Raw genomic sequence first — 21,329 nt, 5'->3', positions numbered from 1 at the left:
GTCATCAAGAAATTAGCTTAAGAAAAACAGCTGTTAGATACATGTATCTAACCTACACATCTTGTTTAAAACACGAAACATTCCTAGTTCATGTCATCTCCACTATGAAGTCCTGTCAGATCTTTAAGGCCAGAATTCACCTGTCCTTCCTCTATGTTCCCAAAACCACCTTTACTTTCATTAAACAATCTGTCTTGCAGTTACCTATAGCTGTATTATTACTCTACTAGGTTAAATACCCTTTTGAAGGTAAATTTTTTTTTTTTTTTTTTGTCTTTTTGCCTTTTTCTAGGTCTGCTCCCGCGGCACATGGAGGTTCCCAGGCTAGGGGTCTAATCGGAGTTGTAGCCTCCGGCCTACACCAGAGCCACAGCAACAAGGGATCCGAGCCGCGTCTGCAACCCACACCACAGCTCACGGCAACGCTGGATCCTTAACCCACTAAGCAAGGCCAGGGATCGAACCCGCAACCTCATGGTTCCTAGTCGGATTCATTAACCACTGTGCCACCACAGGCACTCCCGAAGGTAATTTTTAAAGGTAGTTTGCACAACTGTTAAATCTCAACTTGTGGTGAGTCATACTCAATGATAATGCTGCTTGCTCTTTACCATAATCAGTGTATACAGCCCATGTACTTTCTCCCTCTGTATTCCAAAATTTGATTAGCTAAATTCTCAACTATTCCACTTTTCCAAAGTTTCAAAAAGATAGACCAAAATGTCTGTTTGCATTAGCCCCACATTCACAAAACTTAGTAAAGCAAATGTCCATTATAGAACGCTAACATCCAAGTATCAATTCTTTTATTCTAATCAAAAACAATGTTCCCTTCGGAGTTCCGGTCATGGCTCAGTGGTTAATGAATCTAACTAGGAACCATGATTTGTGGGTTCAATCCTTGGCCTTGCTCAGTGGGTTAAGGATCCGGCGTTGCTGTGAGCTGTGGTGTAGGTCATAGACACGGCTCGGATCCCAAGTTGCTATGGCTCTGGTGTAGGCCGGAGGCTACAACTCCTATTAGACCCCAACCTGGGGTCTATTAGACCATGTGCCACAGGTGCAGCCCCACAAAAGACCAAAAAAAAAAAAAAAAAAGTTCCCAGAACTCAACACATAACTGACAAACCCACACTACTGCTACCTGACATAGTCCACAACAGTAACTTTTAACTGTCTGAGGAAGTATTTTAAATTAATGTCACTCCTACTGGAGAATTTTAGCCAATGAGAATCTATTCTCATTCAAGAGTATATGGGCATTTTTATAATGAAATGTTATGATAGCCTTACTTGGAATTATCAGTTTATAAACTTTCTCCCTAAAATTTGCAAATACATCTGAATGCTAAAATTTTATTCAGAATCATGATTTATATTTTCATCTTCTCTTTCCCTTTAAAATACATTTAACTTTTAACAGTAAGTAGAAAGAGAAGTATAAGTGAATATATAATAAACTACTAATACAAATTAGTACACAAATTAATGTCATGCAGCAACATTCCCAAAATATTCTATGTCCCATGTTTTTGTTTAAAACACCAGTTGCTAAAGTTAATAAAAATTTATTTTTGCAAAGTTTAACAAGGAAAAAAAAAGCCTCAATAAATGTTCTAAATTGTACATTATCCCAAAACCAAAATACACATATATTCACGGAACTAGATTCAAGTTAACAAAATTAATTCAAATTTACAAAAAGATACTAATTGTAGAGTCCATGGCTCTCTGCTTAATTAATATTGTGTAACACCAAGCTTCTAGGGTGTTTATCATCTATGTTTGCATCTCTACCATCTATATATAGCCTGATATTTAGTTAACATGATCATATTTTTCAGGTTACCTACTTTTTCTTAGAGATTCAAATTTTGAGAGGAAAATAAATATACTATACAATCTAATTATTTCAGTGCCTGTCCAGCTACCTTCCTTCACACTCTGTTCAGCTTTCTCTCAGTCTCTATTGCTGTTTTAATAAAGAAAAATGACAACAATGTATAACTGAACACGCGCTGTAAACATCACAAAGATGTTTGGGAAAGCTTTACAACTTTCCAATTCTGAGATAGAGGATGCAAAGAGTACACACTATTTCAACAAAGGAAGGGTCCATAACACAAGATTCACCGCTGTACCAATCTGTCTCTCTGTGATTCTAATGCTTCTATATTTAAGACAAAAACTTTTTCTTGCGTGGTTTTAAGTCAAGATAGAATAAAGTGGAATATAACAAGCTGTTTCAGAGACACAAAGTGTCTTAGTATCTTTCTTATAATGTATGGCGTACTCTGAGTCTGATTCATTCATTCATTCATTCACTCATTTATTGGTTGCCCTGCCTGTGGCATATGCAATTCTGGGGCCAGGGATCAGACCTGAGCTGCAGCTGTCACCTAAGCTGCAGCTGTGGCAACCGTGGATCCTTAACCCACTGTGCTGGGCTAGGATCAAACCCAAGTCCCAGCACTCCCAAGACACCACTGATCCTGATGTACCATTGCACCACAGCGGGAACTCCTAGAGTCATTTTCCTTTTAAAAAGTAAAAAGAAAATTCACTATCAAAAAATTGCAAATATGAAAAAGCCTTTATTTCTATAAAGTCTCCTCATTCTATAATAATTTGTACACTATCTTTGGAAATTAAAAATTAACTACCTGTTATTATTAATCTATTTTGAGAGAGATAGGATTAGTCCTTTACTTCCTAGCTGGAGAGAAGGAAAAATTACTTAAAATACTACTTATTAATTTCCTATGTCACATCCCAACCCCAAACACATGACCAAGAAGGTTTCTTTTGAGTCTAGACATGGATAGAATAATAGGGGGTATTTTTACTTTGAAATTTCCTATCAAAAGTGTGTTTTTAACTAGTGATTAAGTGATACAACAATTACTGTTCTGGCTTCTTTTAAGTATAATAATATATGTCTTGCCATGATATTGTGATTTATAATATGAAATATACAGTTGGTCTCTGTCCACTGTTCCTGAACAGAGCCCCAAAACCCTTGGAATTTCCTAAGTGTAAAGAGCAGTAAAGACGTCTTTTGCGGAGTTCCCGTTGTGGCGCAGTGGTTAACGAATCCGACTAGGGACTATGAGGTTGCGGGTTCGGTCCCTGCCCTTGCTCAGTGGGTTAGCGATCCGGCGTTGCCGTGAGCTGTGGTGTAGGTTGCAGACGCGGCTCGGATCCCGCGTTGCTGTGGCTCTGGCGTAGGCCGGTGGCTGCAGCTCCGATTCAACCCCTAGCCTGGGAACCTCCATATGCCTCGGGTGCGGCCCAAGAAATAGCAACAACAACAAAAAGACAAAAGACAAAAAGACGTCTTTTGTGAAGTTCATGAGGCAACTTCTGGACAGCCTCAAGTAACCTAAGGTTGGGGGCTGTATGCTGTAGGAACTAGACCTATGAGTAGAGGGCTGGAACTTTCAGCTCTACCCCCAACTTCCTGGGAGGGTAGAAGGGATGGCAGGTGAGTCCTGTCACCAATGGCCAATGATTTAATCAATCACGCCTCCATTAAAAACCTGAAAGCTCAGGGTCAGTAGAAAATTGACAGAACACTGTAAAAACCAGCTATAATGGAAAAAATAATAATCATTAAATAAAAAAAATAAATAAATAAAAGAAAGGTCAGGGTCTGGAGAGCTTCCAGGTTAGTGAAAAGCCAGAGACTGATATGCTCTGAGAGAGCATGGAAGCTCTGCTCCTTTCTCTCAAACCCTGCCCTATGAATCTCTCCCATCCGCCTGTTCCTGAGTTGTATCCTTATACACTAACCTGGTAACCTAGTAAGTAAAATATTTCTCTGGGTTCTGCACCAAAGCACTACAATAAACAGAGGAGGTTTATGGCCAGGAAGTCAGAAGTTGGGTGGGGGTGAGGGGCAGTCTTATAAAAAGGACTGAACCTTTAACCCATGGACTCCAACGCTATCTCCAGGTAGACAGCATCACAGTTTAGCTGAACTGTAGGACATCCAGGCGGTGTGGGAGAATTGCTAGCCATGGGGAAAAACCCAAATGTTGGAACTGGTGTCAAAATCAGACTTAAAAACTTTTAGGCACAGATGTTAAAATATTGATATATAAAATAGGATATCTAGAATTTTGCTTCAAAATATTCCAAAGAAAAGTAAAAGTGGATAGGGATATAACTGAAACAAGACTGGCCAAAAACTGTAACTATTTTCAAATGGAATACAGGAGTTCAATGTTACTCTCTCTACTACTGTATGTTTCAAAGTTTCCTTTTTTTTTTTTTTTTTGTCTTTTGTCTTTTTAGGGCCACACCTGCAGTATGTGGAGGCTCCCAGGCTAGGGGTCCAATTGGAGCTTAGCCGAGGGCCTACACCACAGCCACAGCAACTCAGGATCCGAGCCACATCTGCGACCTACACCACAGCTCACGGCAATGCCAGATCCTTAACCCACTGAGCGAGGCCAGGGATCGAAACTGCAAGCTCATGGTTCCTAGTTGGATTCGTTTCTGCTGCACCATGATGGGAACTCCTCAAAGTTTTCTAAGATACAGCTTTGTTTTTAAGTGTGTTGTGTTACTCAAGTGTAGGAATCAGAAAACCTGGTTATCAATTATGTGAGTGGACAACATTACTTCTCTACACCCTCAGTTTCCACCTCAGTTTCCCAAAAGGGTCTGGACTCAAGTTGTATTTTTTAAGATTTTGCTAGTTCAATTTTTTTATGATTCAACTGAGTTTGGTTTCTACACTTTGAATTTGGTTTAACTGACAATTCTAACTATAATCCAGAATGCATTCATAGCTACATCTGATACAATCAACTGGATATCATTCACAACTGTTACCAACATAACACTACAGTACTGTTGGTCCTATCTGTCCTCGGATTCGAAGGGCCAGCTGTATTCACTGTACCACACACGCCACTTTGTAAAGGGATCTGATCATCATGGATTTCAATATTTGAGGGGCTCCAGGAACCAATCCACAATACCAAGGGATGACTGTATTTATCTCAGCTGGGCCTTCATTCCTAGATATTCTGCATTCTCCCAAACACTTTGTCTTTCACTATTACCTCTCTTAGACCCTTTATTCTCTGGAGATAAATTTTTCAAAGAAAACAGAGGCCATCAGGAATAATCTGTTCCAGTTTCCCCACCAGGAAACTGCAACAGCCCATCTTCACCTCTGTCTCTATTTCTCCAAGTCCTTTCCAACTGAAGCCCCTGCAAAACCTAACCACAATGTGGATCTCTCACTTCACCTCCCTAACAGCTCCCCACTACTCCAGGCTCAATCATTTATTCCTTTTCTAGCCAGGTGCTCTTAAGCACTTTTGCTCTTTTCTTCAATTTAGCTTACAAGCAACAGTCAATCCCACCACTTCTCAACAAATGAGAAACAATAAGAAATTCTTTTAACCATATCTCCTCCTCAAGCTGACCTGAGGTCCCTCCTTCCCGGGGATTTTCAAGTTTTTTAACTGAGTTTTCAAGTTTTTAAACTATTGACTAGTTTAATCTACACTCAACTCCAACTCACTCCTTACCATATTATAATCTAGCTCCCAGCCTCCACCACTCTCTGGGTTTTCCACTTACCACTAGTTCTCAACTACAAAGAACTATTTTAGGTCCTCATCATCCAGAAGCACTGGATGCTCCAACGGTTATCCCTCCTTTAGGAAAGTCTTCCTGCCTAAAGTTCTTTCTTTAAAAAATAATTCAATGAACTTTATTATATTTATAGCTGTATAACCATCACAACCAAATTTTAGAACCTTTCCACCCCAAACCCTCAGCTTCCCTAAAGTTCTGACACACCACTTTGCTGTAAGCTTCCTACAGACCATTCTTCAGTACTTATGTTCACTAGTCCTCTAAAATGATGAGGTTCCAGGGGTTCTTTCCTCCCCTGGTCCTCTCTTCTTCTTATCCTTATGAGCTCTCATCTATATTATCATCTTAAACACTCTAAGCACTGCTTGAACTATTTTCCAAATTTTCATCACTGGCCACATCATCCTAGAACAGGGGGTACGTAAACTAGGGCCTGTGAGCCATATCTAGCCTGCCACCTGATTTTGTAAACAGGCTTTGTTTACCTATTGCCTACGGCTCTTTCATGCTCATAGTGGAGTTGAGCAGTTATGACATAAGCAGTATGGCCCTCAAAGCCTAAAATATTTAGGCTTCTAAAAATATTATAGCCCTTTACAGAAAAGTTAGCTAACTTCTGTTCTCTGTTCTTATTCTGATCAACTAAATAGTCCTAGTAACTTTCCTAGTAACTTTCTGCCTTTGGCGCCCAATGCCAGTGCTATTAGTCAGATCATCCATCTCCGAGACCCCTGAGAGTTTTCTTTCTCCCAAGCTCTCCTCCCATCCTCATCAATCTATCTCCTGTGATGCAATCAAAGCAATAGTTCTCAATGCATAAAACCCACTTCTCAATTTTAAAATCTTCCCCATGGTAAGTAAAGCTTTTTCACAATGAGACGCCAGCTTATCTTGTCCAACTTCCTAAGCACCCCACCTGTAAGAAATACTGAATAAGGAGTTCCCTTCGTGGCTCAGCAGTTAACAAACCCAACTAGGATCCATGAGGCTGTGGGTTCCATCCCTGGCCTCACTCAGTGGCTTGAGGATCTGGCGTTGCCGTGAGCTGCGGTGTAGCTCACAGACGCGGCTCGGATCCCACAGTGCTATGGCATAGGCTGGCAGCTGTAGCTCCAATTCGACCCCTAGCCTGGGAACCTCCATATGCCGTGGGTGCAACCCTTTAAAAAAAAAAAGAAAAGAAAAAGAAACACTGAATGATTTTAGTTCCCCAGAGCACATGATGCTTACTTTCAGGCCCAATGAAATAACTACACTTTTTTTCTAGTTTCACCTTAAGCACAATCATCTCCATGAAGCTTTTCCTGACTCGTTCACACTCCCTAGGTGCCCACTGTACCCTCTACCCAATTCCATTATAATAATTATTTGTTTACTGTTACATCATGTCCGCACCAGTTCCTTGAGCAGAGACTGAGGCAGAGCAGGAGAATGGCAATTAAGGGCACAGGGGTTTTAAGTAAGAAATCTAGGACTGAATGACAGTCTTGCCTCTTGCTAATTGTTTGATCTTAAGCAAATTACTCAAGTTCTTCATCTGTATAATGGCAATTTTGTGAGGACTATTTAAGATTTTTGTTACAAGCAGAGTACTCTATACACAGTAAGTACTCAATAATTATCATTATTTTCACTGTTTATCCCTCACACTTAGTTCAGAATTCAGATAACTGCTAATTGAAGCAAGCTAGGGGTTTTTGTTGTTGTTGTTGTTGTTTTTGTCTTTTTAGGGCCACACCCACCCACAGCACTTACGGAGGTTTCTAGGCCCAGGGTCAAATAGGAGCTATAGCTGATGGCCTACAACAACGCCATATCCAAGCTTTAATGTGCAACCTACACCACAGCTCACAGCAACATCAGATCCTTAACCCACTGAGCGAGGCCAAGGATCAAACCTGCAAACTCATGGACACTAGTCAGATTCATTTCCACTAAGCCACAGTGGTTTCACTGAGCCACAACAGGAATTCCTGAAGCAAGCTAGTTCTACACACATTATTTTCAGCTACATGCTGAAATTTTCCATCTGAACATTTGGCTCCTAAAACACATTGCCCTTACTCCTGAACTGTTTCAGTTAGAGTATCCAATTTGTTAACCTTTGCCCAGGACCTTCCTGGTTTGAACACTGAAAGTCTATGTCCTGAGAACTTCCTCAGTCCTAAGAAAGCCAGGACAACAGTTATCACCTTAAATTAGAGATATGTTGCCAACAGTAAAAACAGATTGGGTTAATTTAAGAAACAAGGCGGGGGGCAGGGGGAACTGGGGACAGGAGGATTTATTGGGAAAATATAGAAAAATTCACAGAACCAAAGGAAAAGCTAAAGAATCAGATCTAAGAAAAAGATCAGAATGAAAGCAACTCCAAAGATCTAGGTGGTGGGAGTTAAGAGATTTATTCATATTACTTATGCTTGGATGAATCACTTAGGTCCCAGTATCAGCACATTCAAGATTTAAATGCCAGGGGACAACATATGATTGGCCTATTTTGTTTATCCAGAAAGAGTGATCCACTTTAACAAAAACAGACAGAAGCATTTAGATTAAAAATTCCAGGAGTTGCCTAGTGCCCTAGCAGTTCAGTTATAGATTCAGCATTGTCACCACTATGGTTTGGGTCACTGCAGTGGCTCGGGTTCAACCCCTGGCCCAGGAACTTCCACATGCTACAAGGATGGTCAAAAATAAAAGAAGGTTAAAAATTCCACCAAGAGGTATTCAATGGCAGAAGAACAGTTTCCAGAGGCCGAATCAGAATACCGCTTCCAAAAGAAGGGGGAAAAGATGTTAAGATCACTGTTATCAACTGTTGCTTGAACACGCCATGCATTTAACACTCCATGACCTAGTCACTGTTATCCATGTTATGTTTCCTCCTGTCCTGGCAAACTCCTGCTCTGCCTTCAAGACCTAGCTCAAGTGAGATCCTCGGTGTAAGCTTACTCAGTTTTCCCAGATATAGTCGCTCTCTTTCCCCATGCTCTCATAGTACTTCGCAAATTAAATACTCATATCATAGAGCTTATCATGCTGTACACTAGGTATCAGTCTCTCCCACCAAACTGAACTTCCCTAGAGCAAGGACAGTATTATTCATATTTATAATCTATAAAATTAACAATGCCTGTCTGGCACAAGCAAATGCTAAACAAATGTTTAATAAATCTGTTATCCAAGTCACTAGGATATAAACTGTATATGAAGCAACAAATTAAAAGGGAAGAGAAGAGCTACTACAGGTAAATATGCTGACAAGTAGCAAACAGAAAGGTGAAAGGCTAAGAGCAAGGGAGGACAGGCAAAAAAAATTATGAACAGCAAAAACTCCACAAGCATAGAAATTAAGGCCAAAATTCTGACAAATCTATGAATTTGAAAAAAAATACATGTACCCCAATGTTCACAGTAACACTATCTATACTAGCCAATACATGGAAGCAATCTAAGTGTCCATCAACTGATGAATAAATAGATGTGGTACATACATAAAATGGATTATTACTCAGCCATAAAGAAGAATGAAATAATGCGTTTGCAGCAACATGGATGGACCTAGGGATTATCATACTAAGTGAAGTTAAGTCAGACAGAGAAAGAAAAATGTCATATTAGTATCACTTACATGTGGAATCTAAAAAAATGATACAAATAGACTTATTTACATAACAAAAACAGACTCACAGATTTAGAAAACAAACTTAAGGTTACCGAAGGATAAAGGGCAGGAGGAATAAATTAGGAGTTTGGGATTAAATATAGACACTACTACATATAAAATAATCAAAAAGGACCTGTTGAATAGCACAGGGAACTATACTCATTATCTTTTATTAACCTATAATAGAAGAGAATGTAAAAAAAAGAACACACACACATAAATATATAAAACTGAGTCACTTTGCTGTACACCTGAAACTAACACAATATTTTAAATCAACTATAATATAAAAATTTTAAAAAAGAAATCAAGGCCAAAATTCTAACAAATCCAAGAACTCAAAGGTATCATTTATACAAAAGCAAAAGTTAATAGCCATATGCATAATGGTGAGTCTCAAGAACCAAGAAAATAACTAAACTAAATTATATTCTATTTACAAAGGCAGAGACATGTATAGGACACTTTTAGAAATGTTGTCATTTCAAAATAAATGAAAATTTGGTATGTAAACAAATAAACTTAAATCCCAGAAAATTCAACAGTTCAGAAAGATTAATTCCAAGTAAATAGAGTCATGATTAAATTTACTATATTTTAATTGCTAAAGTTGGTATCCTAACTTGTGACAAATTTTTTCTTAATGGTGAAACTACCACAAAGCATAGCTACATCCTCTTTACATATTTAATACTGCTTTCTTTTCAAAATAAAGGAATAGAGATTTGGAAATGAGAATATAGCCAAACCTTATCCTAAGAAAACTAAAAGTCAACTTAGGAGAGTTCTATTGTGGCACAACAGGTTGATCCAGCAGCTTGGGTCACTGCTGTGATGCAGGTTAGATCCCTGCCAGAGAACTTCCACATGCCCTGGGCACAACCAAAAAAGAAGGAAAAAAAAAAAAAAAAGTCAACCTAGGAGTGCTGTCAGGCATGGAAAGAGAATGTCACTGACTGTGAAGTTAGATTTTCAAGACACATTTTCTAATTCTTTTATTGGATCCCAGGAAGTCAGGTGACTTTTTCCACTTCAAATGTTATTCAGGTCTTCAACACATTTCATCCAAACAACTAAAATTAATTTCACTAGAAGTGGTTACCTCTGACATCATGACATTAAACTATGCTCCATCATCTGAACCGTCTGACAGTCTTTTTTTTTTTTTTTAAGGGCCACACCTGCAGCATATGTTAGTTTTCAGGCTAGGGGTCGAAATGGAGCGGCAGCTGCCAGCCTACACCACAGCCACAACAACGCAGGATCCAAGCTGCATCTGCAATTTACGCTGCAGCAACACCAGATCCTGAACTCAGGGATTGAACTGCATCCTCATGGTTATTAGTCGGGTTCTTCACCCGCTGAGCAGCAAGAGGAACTCCCGTCTGACCAGTCTTAACAGCATTATTGTGATATATTCTAAGGCACACAGCACCACCAAAGTATTTTTTAAACGAATATACTTAAACTAAAGATAACTGATTAAGCCTTTAAAACTAACCTCCAGTTTACAGAAAATTGGGAAGGTGGTAAGATATAGGAAGAACAAGGTAACACCACAAAGAAAGACAAATCCATTAATTAAGGACATTCTAATAGGTTGAGCCATATGAAATTGGTGATACTTGGTTGTTCTGAACTTCGAAAGTGGCAAATTCATATGGTTTACTTAATATAAGAAAACTGACCTGATTTCCTTTTCAACAAACTAATGGCATTTTTTTAAAAGGTGGGAGAAAATAGCCAAAAGGTAGAATCTACCCAAGGATCCATCAGTGGATAATGAATGAATAAACAAAATGTGGTACATCCATGCAATGGACTATTCAGTCACAAAAAGGAAATTCTGACACATGCTGCAGCATGGATGAACCCTGAAGGTGTTATGCTAAGTGAAATAAACCAGTCACAAATGGAGAAACACTGTACGACTCTATATACAGGAAGTTCCTAGTAGAGTCAAATTCATAAAGACAGAAAGAAGAGTGACTGCCAGGGGCTGGGGAGAGCAGGACTATAGTTACTGTTTAATGGGGACAGAGTTTCAGCTGGGGAGGATGAAAAAGTTTTGGGGATGGATAATGGATATGGTTACACAACAGCGTGAATATATTTAATGCCACAGAACAGTAAAATGGTTAAAATGGTAAATTTTATGTGTATTTTACCGCAATTTTTTAAATGGTGGGAGGAGCCTATTCCTAAGTCTAGAGACCTAGGAAACATTATACAAGTGGTTCTAACAACCAAATGTTAAAAAGAAAAGAAAATTAAAGGACAGATGGGGAAATTTAAATGTGGACTACATCAGATGTTATGAGGAAATGATTAAATGTATCAGGGTGATGTGGTATTTATTTAAGAATGCTTATTTTTTAGCAAAGCAGCTCTAAGTCTTCAGGAGTAAAACTCTCATGATGTACAAGAAAATTTTAAAAATTATTTCATGTATCAATCTCTCAACATTTTTTCTATCACAATAAAAAGTCTGGACTTGATTTGGGAAGCAGTAAGATGAGGCACTAAAAGATTGAAAGTTTCAGTTAAAAAATGTATTTTAGGAAAGTTACTGTGCTGGTGGTACTTAGAATGGAAGTACTCATTCAAGAAATATTTTAGTGCTTGTTCCTGCCACTGTACTAAGAAGTGGGCAATGTAGGTATACATAGGAAAAACAGATAAAACATAATTAAAATACATTATCAAAACCACGAGTGAGAAGGGTTCCTAACTCAACCTGAGAGGATGAGAGGAGATTCAGAAAGATTTCTCAGAAGAGCTAAAGCCACGGTTGAGTATTTAAGAGGGCTAGGAATTAGCCAGGCAACAGGAGGCAGGGGAAGATATTCCAGTCAGCAGGACAGCCCTGAGAATAGAAACAGCACTGGCAAGCAGGGGAGCAAGGGATTCCAGATTATGTATAAGCATATAAGAAGTTCAGTGTTGCTACAGCTTAAAGGGGTGGGGGTGGGGGGTGGACACAGAACCTGGAAAAATAATCAGGTATCAGGCTCACTGAAAAATCTCATGAGTTGGAGGAAGAACACCACTTTGGAGGCAACTTTTAAACTGCTAGGTGATAAGTAATAAGGCCAAAAGTAGGCTGGAGGCAGGGGAACAGAGAGGCGGGGTCCAAATCCACAGACAGCACAGAGATTCAAGCTACATGACTGGCATCTGAGTGCTGGAAGATGAGGAAGGAGTCCAAGAAGGCTCTTAAGTTACAAGTTCAGGTCACAGGGAGGGTGATGATGCCATAAACAGAAAAAGAAAAAACAAAGGCTTTAAACACTTTGAGCCTGAGAAGCTGATGTGATGCTCATGTGATTAATTTCCAGCAGATGATTAAAACAGATTTAAATTCCCCACACTGAAATGATGGTTAAAACTAAGGGAACTGCTGATGTGGGCAAGAAAAAGTCTAGAGAAGTGAGTTGAGGACAGAGTCCCAAAACACACTTACACTCAAGGAGTAGAAAGAGTTGGTAAAGCCAACCAAAAAACAGTAATCAATGAGGCAGAAGGACCAGGAGAGATTATATACCTAGAGAGTAAATTCAAGAAAAGATAATTATAGTGTACCTGCTAAATGACATACAGATTCCTTAAAAACTCATGTTCTGTAAAATTAGGAAGACAGAGGGAAATACATCAGGATGGTTGGAGAAAGAAGCACCTTTAAGACAGAACATAGGGTTAAACGGAGGCAAGAGGCCTACTCCTGGGCTTCCTGTGTACGTTTAACTCTTTCTGCACTTCAACTACTGGGAGGTTACTTGGGAGGGCTAAACAGTTAATGTGTTGGTAAAAAGCAACTATCGACCAACATGAATTTTGCCTGAACATCATTCCTCTTTACCATTTATGTATGAATTCCCGTCACGGTGCAGTGGTTAACGAATCCGACTAGGAACCATGAAGTTGCGGGTTCAATTCCTGCCCTTGCTCAGTGGGTTAACGATCCGGCGTTGCCGTGAGCTGTGGTGTAGGTTGCAAACGCGGCTCAGATCCCATGTTGCTGTGGCTCTGGCGTAGGCTGGCAGCTATAGCTCCGTTTCGACCCCTAGCCTGGGAACCTCTATATGCCGCGGAGCGGCCCAAAAAATGGCAAAAAGACAAAAAAAAAAAAAAAAAAGAAACATTGTCAGAATCTGTTTCTAATTTCTATAGCAGAACAGATTGTCAAAGGAGGGCTAGGTAACACTATCAATGCCGTAAAGTCAACAAGGAAATAAGTTATTAATGTCTTAGTATAATACTGAACCTTCACCTCCCAAGTATATTATCTAGCCTCTCTTAGAGCATATTTCTTGAATTTTATATACTGGTCACTAAATGAATGGCCAGTCATAGACCAAGGTCCCTATCCTCTATGGGCTTAACAAAGACGACATACTTCACTACATGCTATACACCCACAGAATTTGCTGTACATCACAGCAACTTATCCCAAGAGGTAAAGGAAAGCGCACTTAGAGAAAAGGAAAAGATAGGGACTGACAGAGTACTAAGTGTGTCATTAGTCAGGAAAAGTCCTGTAGAGAATTTCTGGAGGGTTTTTTTACACTACAATGACATGTCATGGCAGAATTATAATCCTGGTGTTCCAGAGATGCATAAAGGAGTCGGAGTGAAGAAAGAGTTTGACAGAGTAAGCCCCACTAAACAGAGAGCAAAAGAAGGTATATAAGAGACTAGCATATACAAGACATGGAAAGGAAACGTATTGGTCACTCCAGCATTTCAAGTACTTTATCACAGATGGCAAAATAAAACAGATAGGATATACAAGAAAAACAGTTGGTGAAGTAGAAAAGGCAGAGATTTTTGTGAAATTATGTGTGGCATGCTAAGGTTTCTAATTTTATTCTAAAGGCAATGGGATGATTTGCCAGGAAAGCAATATGAAAATATTTCACAAAAATCAATCTATAAGATACACTGGGGAGGGAAGATACAGGGAAGCCAGGTGTACTATCACACCTGCACAGGTGACAACGACAGGGGCCTAAACTAGAGCAGAGTGTAAGGTTGGTAACAAAGGTAAAAATATGAGTGCTCGTCAGAGGACTAATACAGAAAAGTGAAGGAAGGAAAAAAGGGACTCAAAGTTAAGGATATGGTTTTAAGCTTCAACAGATAGTATTTCTTATCAAGAGAGGTTCCAGAGAGGGAAGCAAGTTTGGTGGTGCTTGTTAAATTTGCAAATGAGAAAATATGCATTTATCCCTGGTATTAAAAACTGAAGCATCAAGTTTAAATGTTAAGGCTAAGGATATGGGTTATTTTTCTGTGAAACCAATGAACTGACTTCTTACTGATAAGGAAACTTTGAAAGAGTGAAAAAAAAAAGGCAAATAAATGATAAATAGGATGTCAAAAAATTAGCAAGGTTTTAAAATATCAAAATAGGAATATTTCTGTTTCTTAAATATTTTCCCCACTAATTAACTTTCATGTGAATCATACAAGTCAAGTTTTAGGCTCTACTCACTGAAGAGCCAGTAAAGTTCAGTGCACAAGAGTTCTGGCTTTAGCGTCACGCTGCTTCGCCATAAGTCTAGGCTTATGTGCCACTTAAACCACCCTTGGACTTAGGGCTAAGTTAGGACTTAAGAACAGCAGGCCTCAAGTTTCCTCAGCAGTAAATGTGGATAATAATACATACATACATCAGAGGATTGTGAAGACTAGATTAATAACCCATATAAAGTACTTGGTACAGGTACACTGTAAACATTCAATAAATGTTACACATTTTAAAACAATTATTAGTTACTGTCACTGATGAAAATGTCACATCCTTGTGCAGTGTACAGGAGCCAAGAAAAACTTCACCTGGATGGCAGTTACCTGCATGCTTCATTTATAAGTGTTCTCCAAATGGAACATTTCTGTTTGGTGCACTCTTCTAAAGAATATTTGAAAAGTTTTAAATACTTTTTTAAAAAGGAAAAAAGCCTCAGAGTTCCTGTTGTGGCTCAGTGGTTAGCGAACCCAACTAGCATCCATGAGGACATGGGTTCAATCCCTGGCCTTGCTTAGTGGGTTAAGGATCCAGCGCTGCTGTGGCTGTGGTGTAGGCCAGCGGCTACAGCTCTGATTGGACCCCTAGCCTGGGAACCTCCATATGCCGCAATTGAGGCCCTAAAAGACAAAAAGACCCCAAAATAAATAAATAAATAAAAGGAAAAAAAGACTAAGAACCAATGCCTCAAGTGAAAAGGTTTAGTATTAAAACATACATTCCGGACCAAATAAAATTAAGAGTTTCCTTGTCACTATGTATGTCCTAGTTTTAGCTACAAATTCCACTCCGCCTACCCAAATGCTAAACTGCTGTCCATGATAACTACTCCCTCTCCTACTTCCACCTATAAACCTCAGGACAACCTTTATCCACTTTGTCTCTGTGAGCTTTACGCAGAAGGGGAAGAGAAAGGAGGAGGAGAAGGTTCAAATTCTTGTTCCATGTTAGGACCATCCCCAGTTTCGAGTTTTAAGAAAATTCCTCTGTGCACAGGAGATAACAGCACTGCTCCTCCAAAATTAACTCTAGATATTCCTGCGAGTCACCTCTTTCCAGTGCTGTAATCAGCTTACATCTCCGAACTCTACTTGAATAAATTCCTTCAGATCTCCTTATCAAGAAGTTTCCAAGCAACTTTTTGCCACAGAAATATCCTCAGACCACCACAGGTCTGGAAGTCTCATCTCTTCACTCCTTAATCTAATCCTCTTCTTTCTCACCTGAATTTTTTTGAATGGCCGCACCCGAGGCATATGTAAATTCCTGGGCCAGCGATTGAAACTAAGCCACAGCTGTGGCAACACTGGAGCCCTTAACCCACTGCACTGGCCTGGGAACAAACCCATGCCTCCGCAGCAACCAGAGCCGCTGCAGCTGGATTTCACAGTGGGAACTCCTCACTTGGTTCTTTATTCACCAATATCTCATATGCCCTGTTCAAGTTTAGTACATACTTCCCTTAAAATTCACCAACCTTTCTTCCACGAAGCTTTTCCCAACTGAATGACTATGAAACTACTTTCTTCCTCAGCCCTCTCCCTACTCACAATTCCCTGGCTTAACGCCACACTGTTATTTTCTTTAAAAATATTTATTTTATTTTTGTACCTAGCATCTTATTTATGTATCGTCCAGCTATATCACTCATAATATGTTTTACCTTTTATCTATCCCATGTATGAAAAGGTAGAAATGAAAGCTCATCAAAGTACATCTCACTTTTTGAATAGCCTAATAATCACTACTACTTAGTCACAGAGCTAAGGTGCAATGTAAGTTTCTAGTGTAATACAGTTCCTAATGGATAAGACTATATGGGGGGTCTAATCTCAGTTATACCAAATTTCACAAAAAAGGCGCTTGATCGGATTTGACCCTTTAATCACATCTCCAGTATCCATCTCTCTCAGCAGTCCTACAGTCTCTCAGGACTCTTCAATTACTGCTCCCTCATTCTGGAATGCCCCTTCCTTGGCCATCTTTCTTTCATCCTTCAGGATCAGCTCCCTCCCAGTCATCCACCAGGAATCAACCAGAACTCTCCCCTGACCATTCAGCTCCAAGTCAAAATCTTCTCATGCAGTCTCAGAATACACTTATTGATGTCCTGCACTGTAATCATCAGTTTACTTTCCTATCATTCCTACTGAACTATAAAAGTAAAAATCCCTGAGTTACAAACCAAACACTGTTCGATACCCAGTAGACCAATGAATGAATGCTCATACCCACTTCATGACCTTGTGCAGACTGTATAAGCACTTTTGTGTTTCCTCATCTAAAGTATTTTCCTCCTGTAAAGTGGTGATAATGCTACACCTAGCTCATAAAGTTGTCATAAGGCTTAAAAGAGGTATCATGAAGCTCTTAGTATAGTGGCTGCCACATGGAACTACCATTTGAATGTCTGCTATTTCATGCCTTAGTTATTCTCCCTCATGTATTCTAAGAATTGTAATGTGACCGCTATTTTCAGGCTTCATATCTTTTTTATGCATCTAGAAGTCACTGATCACATTCTGACCTTTAGCAGAGATACACTGTGTGCATATTATGCAAAGGAGTCCTTACTAGGTATCACTGAGATCCCCAAACACAATAGAGGCAAAAAAAAAAAGGGGGGGGGGAAGAATGTTAATTAGTTCTTCTGTACAAACAATACAAGTATTTTTCAAACTACATTAAGTTTTGCTTTATGACAGAGGTAAGCTTCAAGAAAAATGACTGATGATTACGGTTCAAAATTACCTATCATCAAGAGGACCAATAACAAGAAGCAGTTCCAAATTTCTTACTGCTATTCTTAAGTTGCACTTTTGCTTACAAGTATTTCTCACTGTAAAATTGAACAATGACCAGGACAGAAAAAAGATGACTTTTATCTGTCTCAATAATATGAAAATTCCAAGGCATTTCCCTACGTTTTTCTCCAATTACTATTTAATTTTGTGGCTCCGAAAAACGGCCTCAGTTTTGTCTGTTCTTCTACAAAACAGAACACTGAACGGTATATTTTCCCCACCACCTTCTCTCTTTAAGACAGGATAAAATGCGCACTTCTTCGTCACACTGGCCGCTTAGCAAGAATGAGAAAACTGCAAATCATGTCACCTAGTAAAAGAAAAGAAGGCTGTGGACCTGAAACCACTTTCCCCCAACAATCCAGAGGTCAGAGTCCCAGTGAAGTTTGTGCATTACACTAACTACACTGCTTTTAGAAGCTGCAGAGAGACCTCTAGCGCTGCCTGGACAAGCCGAGTTTGCAAACAGTACCTGCTAATGTCACCTTAATGAGACAATGGCAACATGCTGAGTAGCAACGAACTGAGTGAACACGATCAATGTTTACAGTTTTGCAACCACTTGGAAATTCTACCAGCTTAGCGCAAGGCCGTATGAACCTATGTATCCAATTTATTTCAGTAAAACGTTTCAAAGACATGATTACCCTATGCACACCCTCACTACAAGAAAAGGCTAAGAAAAGAGGTCCTGTGAGCGGAGGTCGGAACAACGTCTCTTCCAAAGCCTCAACACAATAGACGGTAAACTATTGTCCACCTTCAGCTTGCTCCAAATGCCAGCAGTAACAGGAGTATGAGCTGGAAAAGCAAAGCGCGACTGGTCCAAAGAACCGCACTGGAATATAAGAAAATGGTCCTAGCGCATCCTACCCTCCCCCATTCACCACCCTCAAACAAGTCAGTTACCCGGCTGGTCCCCACCCCCCTCTGCGGGCCGCCACCGCCCGCCTGGGCCCGGCTCACAGAAGGTAGGCGCGGGGACCGGCAGAGCCGAGGCTCCATGTGCAGCAGCGCGGGAGGCACTGAGGGGGCCGCGCCGGGCAGGAGGCTGCACGGGCAGCGGGCGCGAGCCGTGGCCGCCCCCTCGGCGGGGCGGTCGATGGACCCGGGCGGCAGCATCCCCCCCAGCCCGCGAGGCCCCAGCCCGCGGACCCCGCCTCAGCTCCACATCTCTTCCTCGCCGACAGCAGGCCGCGCCCGCGTGACGGGGCCGAAAACCCCGGCGTTTCCCGGACTCCGCGCCGGCAGCTTCGAGAGGCGGCTGCAGCCCGGCCCGCGTCCCGCCGCCCGCTCCGCCCAGCCCCTGGCCGCGGTGACGGGAGACGGTAGCTAACTCCGACCCACCGCGAGCCGGCGAAAACCAGCCCGGCGCCGGCCCCCCGCCCCTCCCCGCCGCCTCGGGGCCGGCGCGGCCAGGCGGGCGAGCCTGGAGGGCCCCAGCAGCGAAAGCACACTCACTTCCACATCTCGGCCCTTATTCTTAAAGCTCTTGATGCGGTGGTTCTCCAAGCCGGGGTTCTCGGCCATGGCTGCGCGCGGCTCCGGCGGCGGCTACTCCTGCGGCTGCGGCGGCGGCGAGTCTCGGCGCGGGAGGGGGAGGAGGGGGAGAGCGGGAGGGAAAGGGAGGAGGAGGGGGAAAGGCGGGCACGTTCCGTGACGCCTCCGAGCGCGAGGTGGCAGCAGCGCCGGGGGAGGCGCAGGCCGACAGACGGGCGGGGCGGGAACCGTGCTCTGGAACGGCGCGCTCTTGTGGAGGCCGGGGTCACGTGTCCGGGGCGGGCTCCGGCCTGGACGCTCGCCGGGCTGGATAAGTTCCACGTGGTACTCGGGATGACCCCGGCCCCAGCCCCTCCGCAAATCCTCCCCACAACCCCGCCGGGCTTCAAGTATGGTGCCAGCAATGGAGCCGAACTTAGCAGCTTTTACTGCCCCCGGGACGCGGGGTTGCGGGAGGAAACTACAGTTCCCAGCATGCCATTCCCTAGCGAGGGTAACTCTCCCGGCTTTGACAGAATCAGAAGAATGCCGGGAACCCTAAGCGCGCGTCTTTATGCGCGGCGCGCTCAGGGAGCCCGGGCGCGAGGCTCCGCCCCCAAGGCCGCCTCTGGGCGGGGAGTGGGAGGAGCTTCCTCGGAGACGGCACCTTGCGTCCTATTGGGAGGGAGGGGGCGGAGCTTCCTGGGAGGTGCACCTAGCTCCGTGTAGCCTAGAAAATTAGAAACCGATGCACGGCTGGTGCTTTGCTCTCTTGCTTCTTTGCGGGGGGCGGGGGGGGGGAGGGTGGCACGGGGGTCTCCTGAAATAGCAGCCACCCTCATTCGCTGTTCCTTTGCTCTGCTTTAGTTTTATAATTAGCATTTATTTCCACCTGACATGTATATATGTATGTATGTGATATGTGTGTGTGTCGATCTGGTTTACCGTATCGGAATTAGCTCAGTTAGGTAGGGACGTTAGGTATACTGCTGAATCCCTCCGTTAATACAGTGCCTGGCATGTCATGAATACTCAATAAATGCTTGAATAGATTAGTGCTCCGGCATCTGTCTTCATCATTCTCCCAAGCTCGGTTCTGCAACCTTCACTCTGGCAGGTCCTGCATTTCTGTACTCTCGATATTTCTGTTCCACCTCTGCACATAATCTTCTCGGCCCTCAGGAAGTAGTCAAGCCTTGGTCTGCAGACTCTTCCAGTCTAGCATCTTCCTTTAGGGTCATCGTAAGAATGATCAGGAGAAATGTGGATATATAACACTAATAGTTGCTTTTTGGGCAAGTGAGCTTCTTTGAATGTAGATGAAATAATGTAGTTTCAGAATCTATGGCAGCTATAAGGAGGTATGCAATGTTATAGTACAATTCAAATGACTGAAGTCATTCAAAGGTTGGGAAGGAATATAACCATAAAGAGGTTAAAGAAGATATTCCTTCAAAGCAAAGGGGAGTTAGAAAGCTCAAGGTCCAGGCTATGTCCAGGACATTTTTGTGAGTGCTGGGTGGTGGCCTGTCAATAAACAGGCTCACTTACAAGCTTCAGATAATTCTTGCCATACTGGATTGTCAGGCCTGCCAAAGGTCCACATTTTCAAGGGAAATCAAAATGCTGGGTTCTCTTTTCTTTACTTTTTAAATATTGATTCATGTTTGGTGGGGTTTGTTTTGTTTTGGCTGTACCACAGCATGCAGAAGTTCCCGGGCCAGGGATCAAACCTGCATCACAGCAGCACAGCAGTGACAATGGCCAGATCTTTAACCTGTTGAGCCACCAGGGAACTCCTCAATTTATCATTTTTTAATGCACTTTAGGGAATCAGTCACTTAAAAAGGCCTTCACATTATGTGATCCTAGTTGAATCACTCATTTGATGGGGAGGAAAACACCCAAAGCTTAGAATGAATAAATACATTACTGTAACTCTAGTTCTTTAGGCAATAGAAGCTGCATGTTTGCCATTCCTCCTGCTTGACTAAAGAGAAACTTCCAAACTGTTACTCAGTCTCTATTACAACCTAGCAAGACTTTCTGTTTTCAGGTTACTTTACCCACTTCTATCTCTTCTCGTCACCCTACTTGTCATCAATCACGTCAGTCATTTTCTTTTTTCTTTTTTCTTTTTTTTTTCGTCTTTTTGCCTTTTCTAGGGCCGCTTCCCACGGCACATGGAGGTTCCCAGGCTAGTGGTTGAATGGGAGCTATAGCCGCTGGCCAACAC

General features: G+C 41.8%; 1 protein-coding gene across 6 annotated transcripts in view; it reads right to left on the bottom strand.

The window, feature by feature from the left end:
* Positions 1-19,200, bottom strand: part of KPNA3 (karyopherin subunit alpha 3) — an 85,325-nt gene extending 66,125 nt beyond the window's left edge. For 3 of the 6 annotated variants that reach the window (XR_014818866.1, XR_014818868.1, XR_014818867.1), the window contains exon 1: positions 19,076-19,200. Coding sequence is in view for 2 of the 6 variants with exons in the window: in XM_021065149.2 (XP_020920808.1) it covers positions 18,581-18,736 (156 nt within the window). In the remaining 4 variants the exon portion in view is untranslated. 6 annotated transcript variants of the gene reach the window in all.
* Positions 19,201-21,329: the final 2,129 nt, after the last annotated feature.

This window comes from Sus scrofa, chromosome 11 (assembly GCF_054392235.1).
Source record: "Sus scrofa isolate SSC_HxYL_T2T_F1_AM1 chromosome 11, Sscrofa_HxYL_maternal_Yorkshire_Landrace_v2.0, whole genome shotgun sequence".
In the NCBI taxonomy this organism is placed as follows: Eukaryota; Metazoa; Chordata; class Mammalia; order Artiodactyla; family Suidae; genus Sus; species Sus scrofa.
Note: the sequence above shows the minus strand (reverse complement) of the source record. Positions and strands in the feature narration are given on the sequence as shown.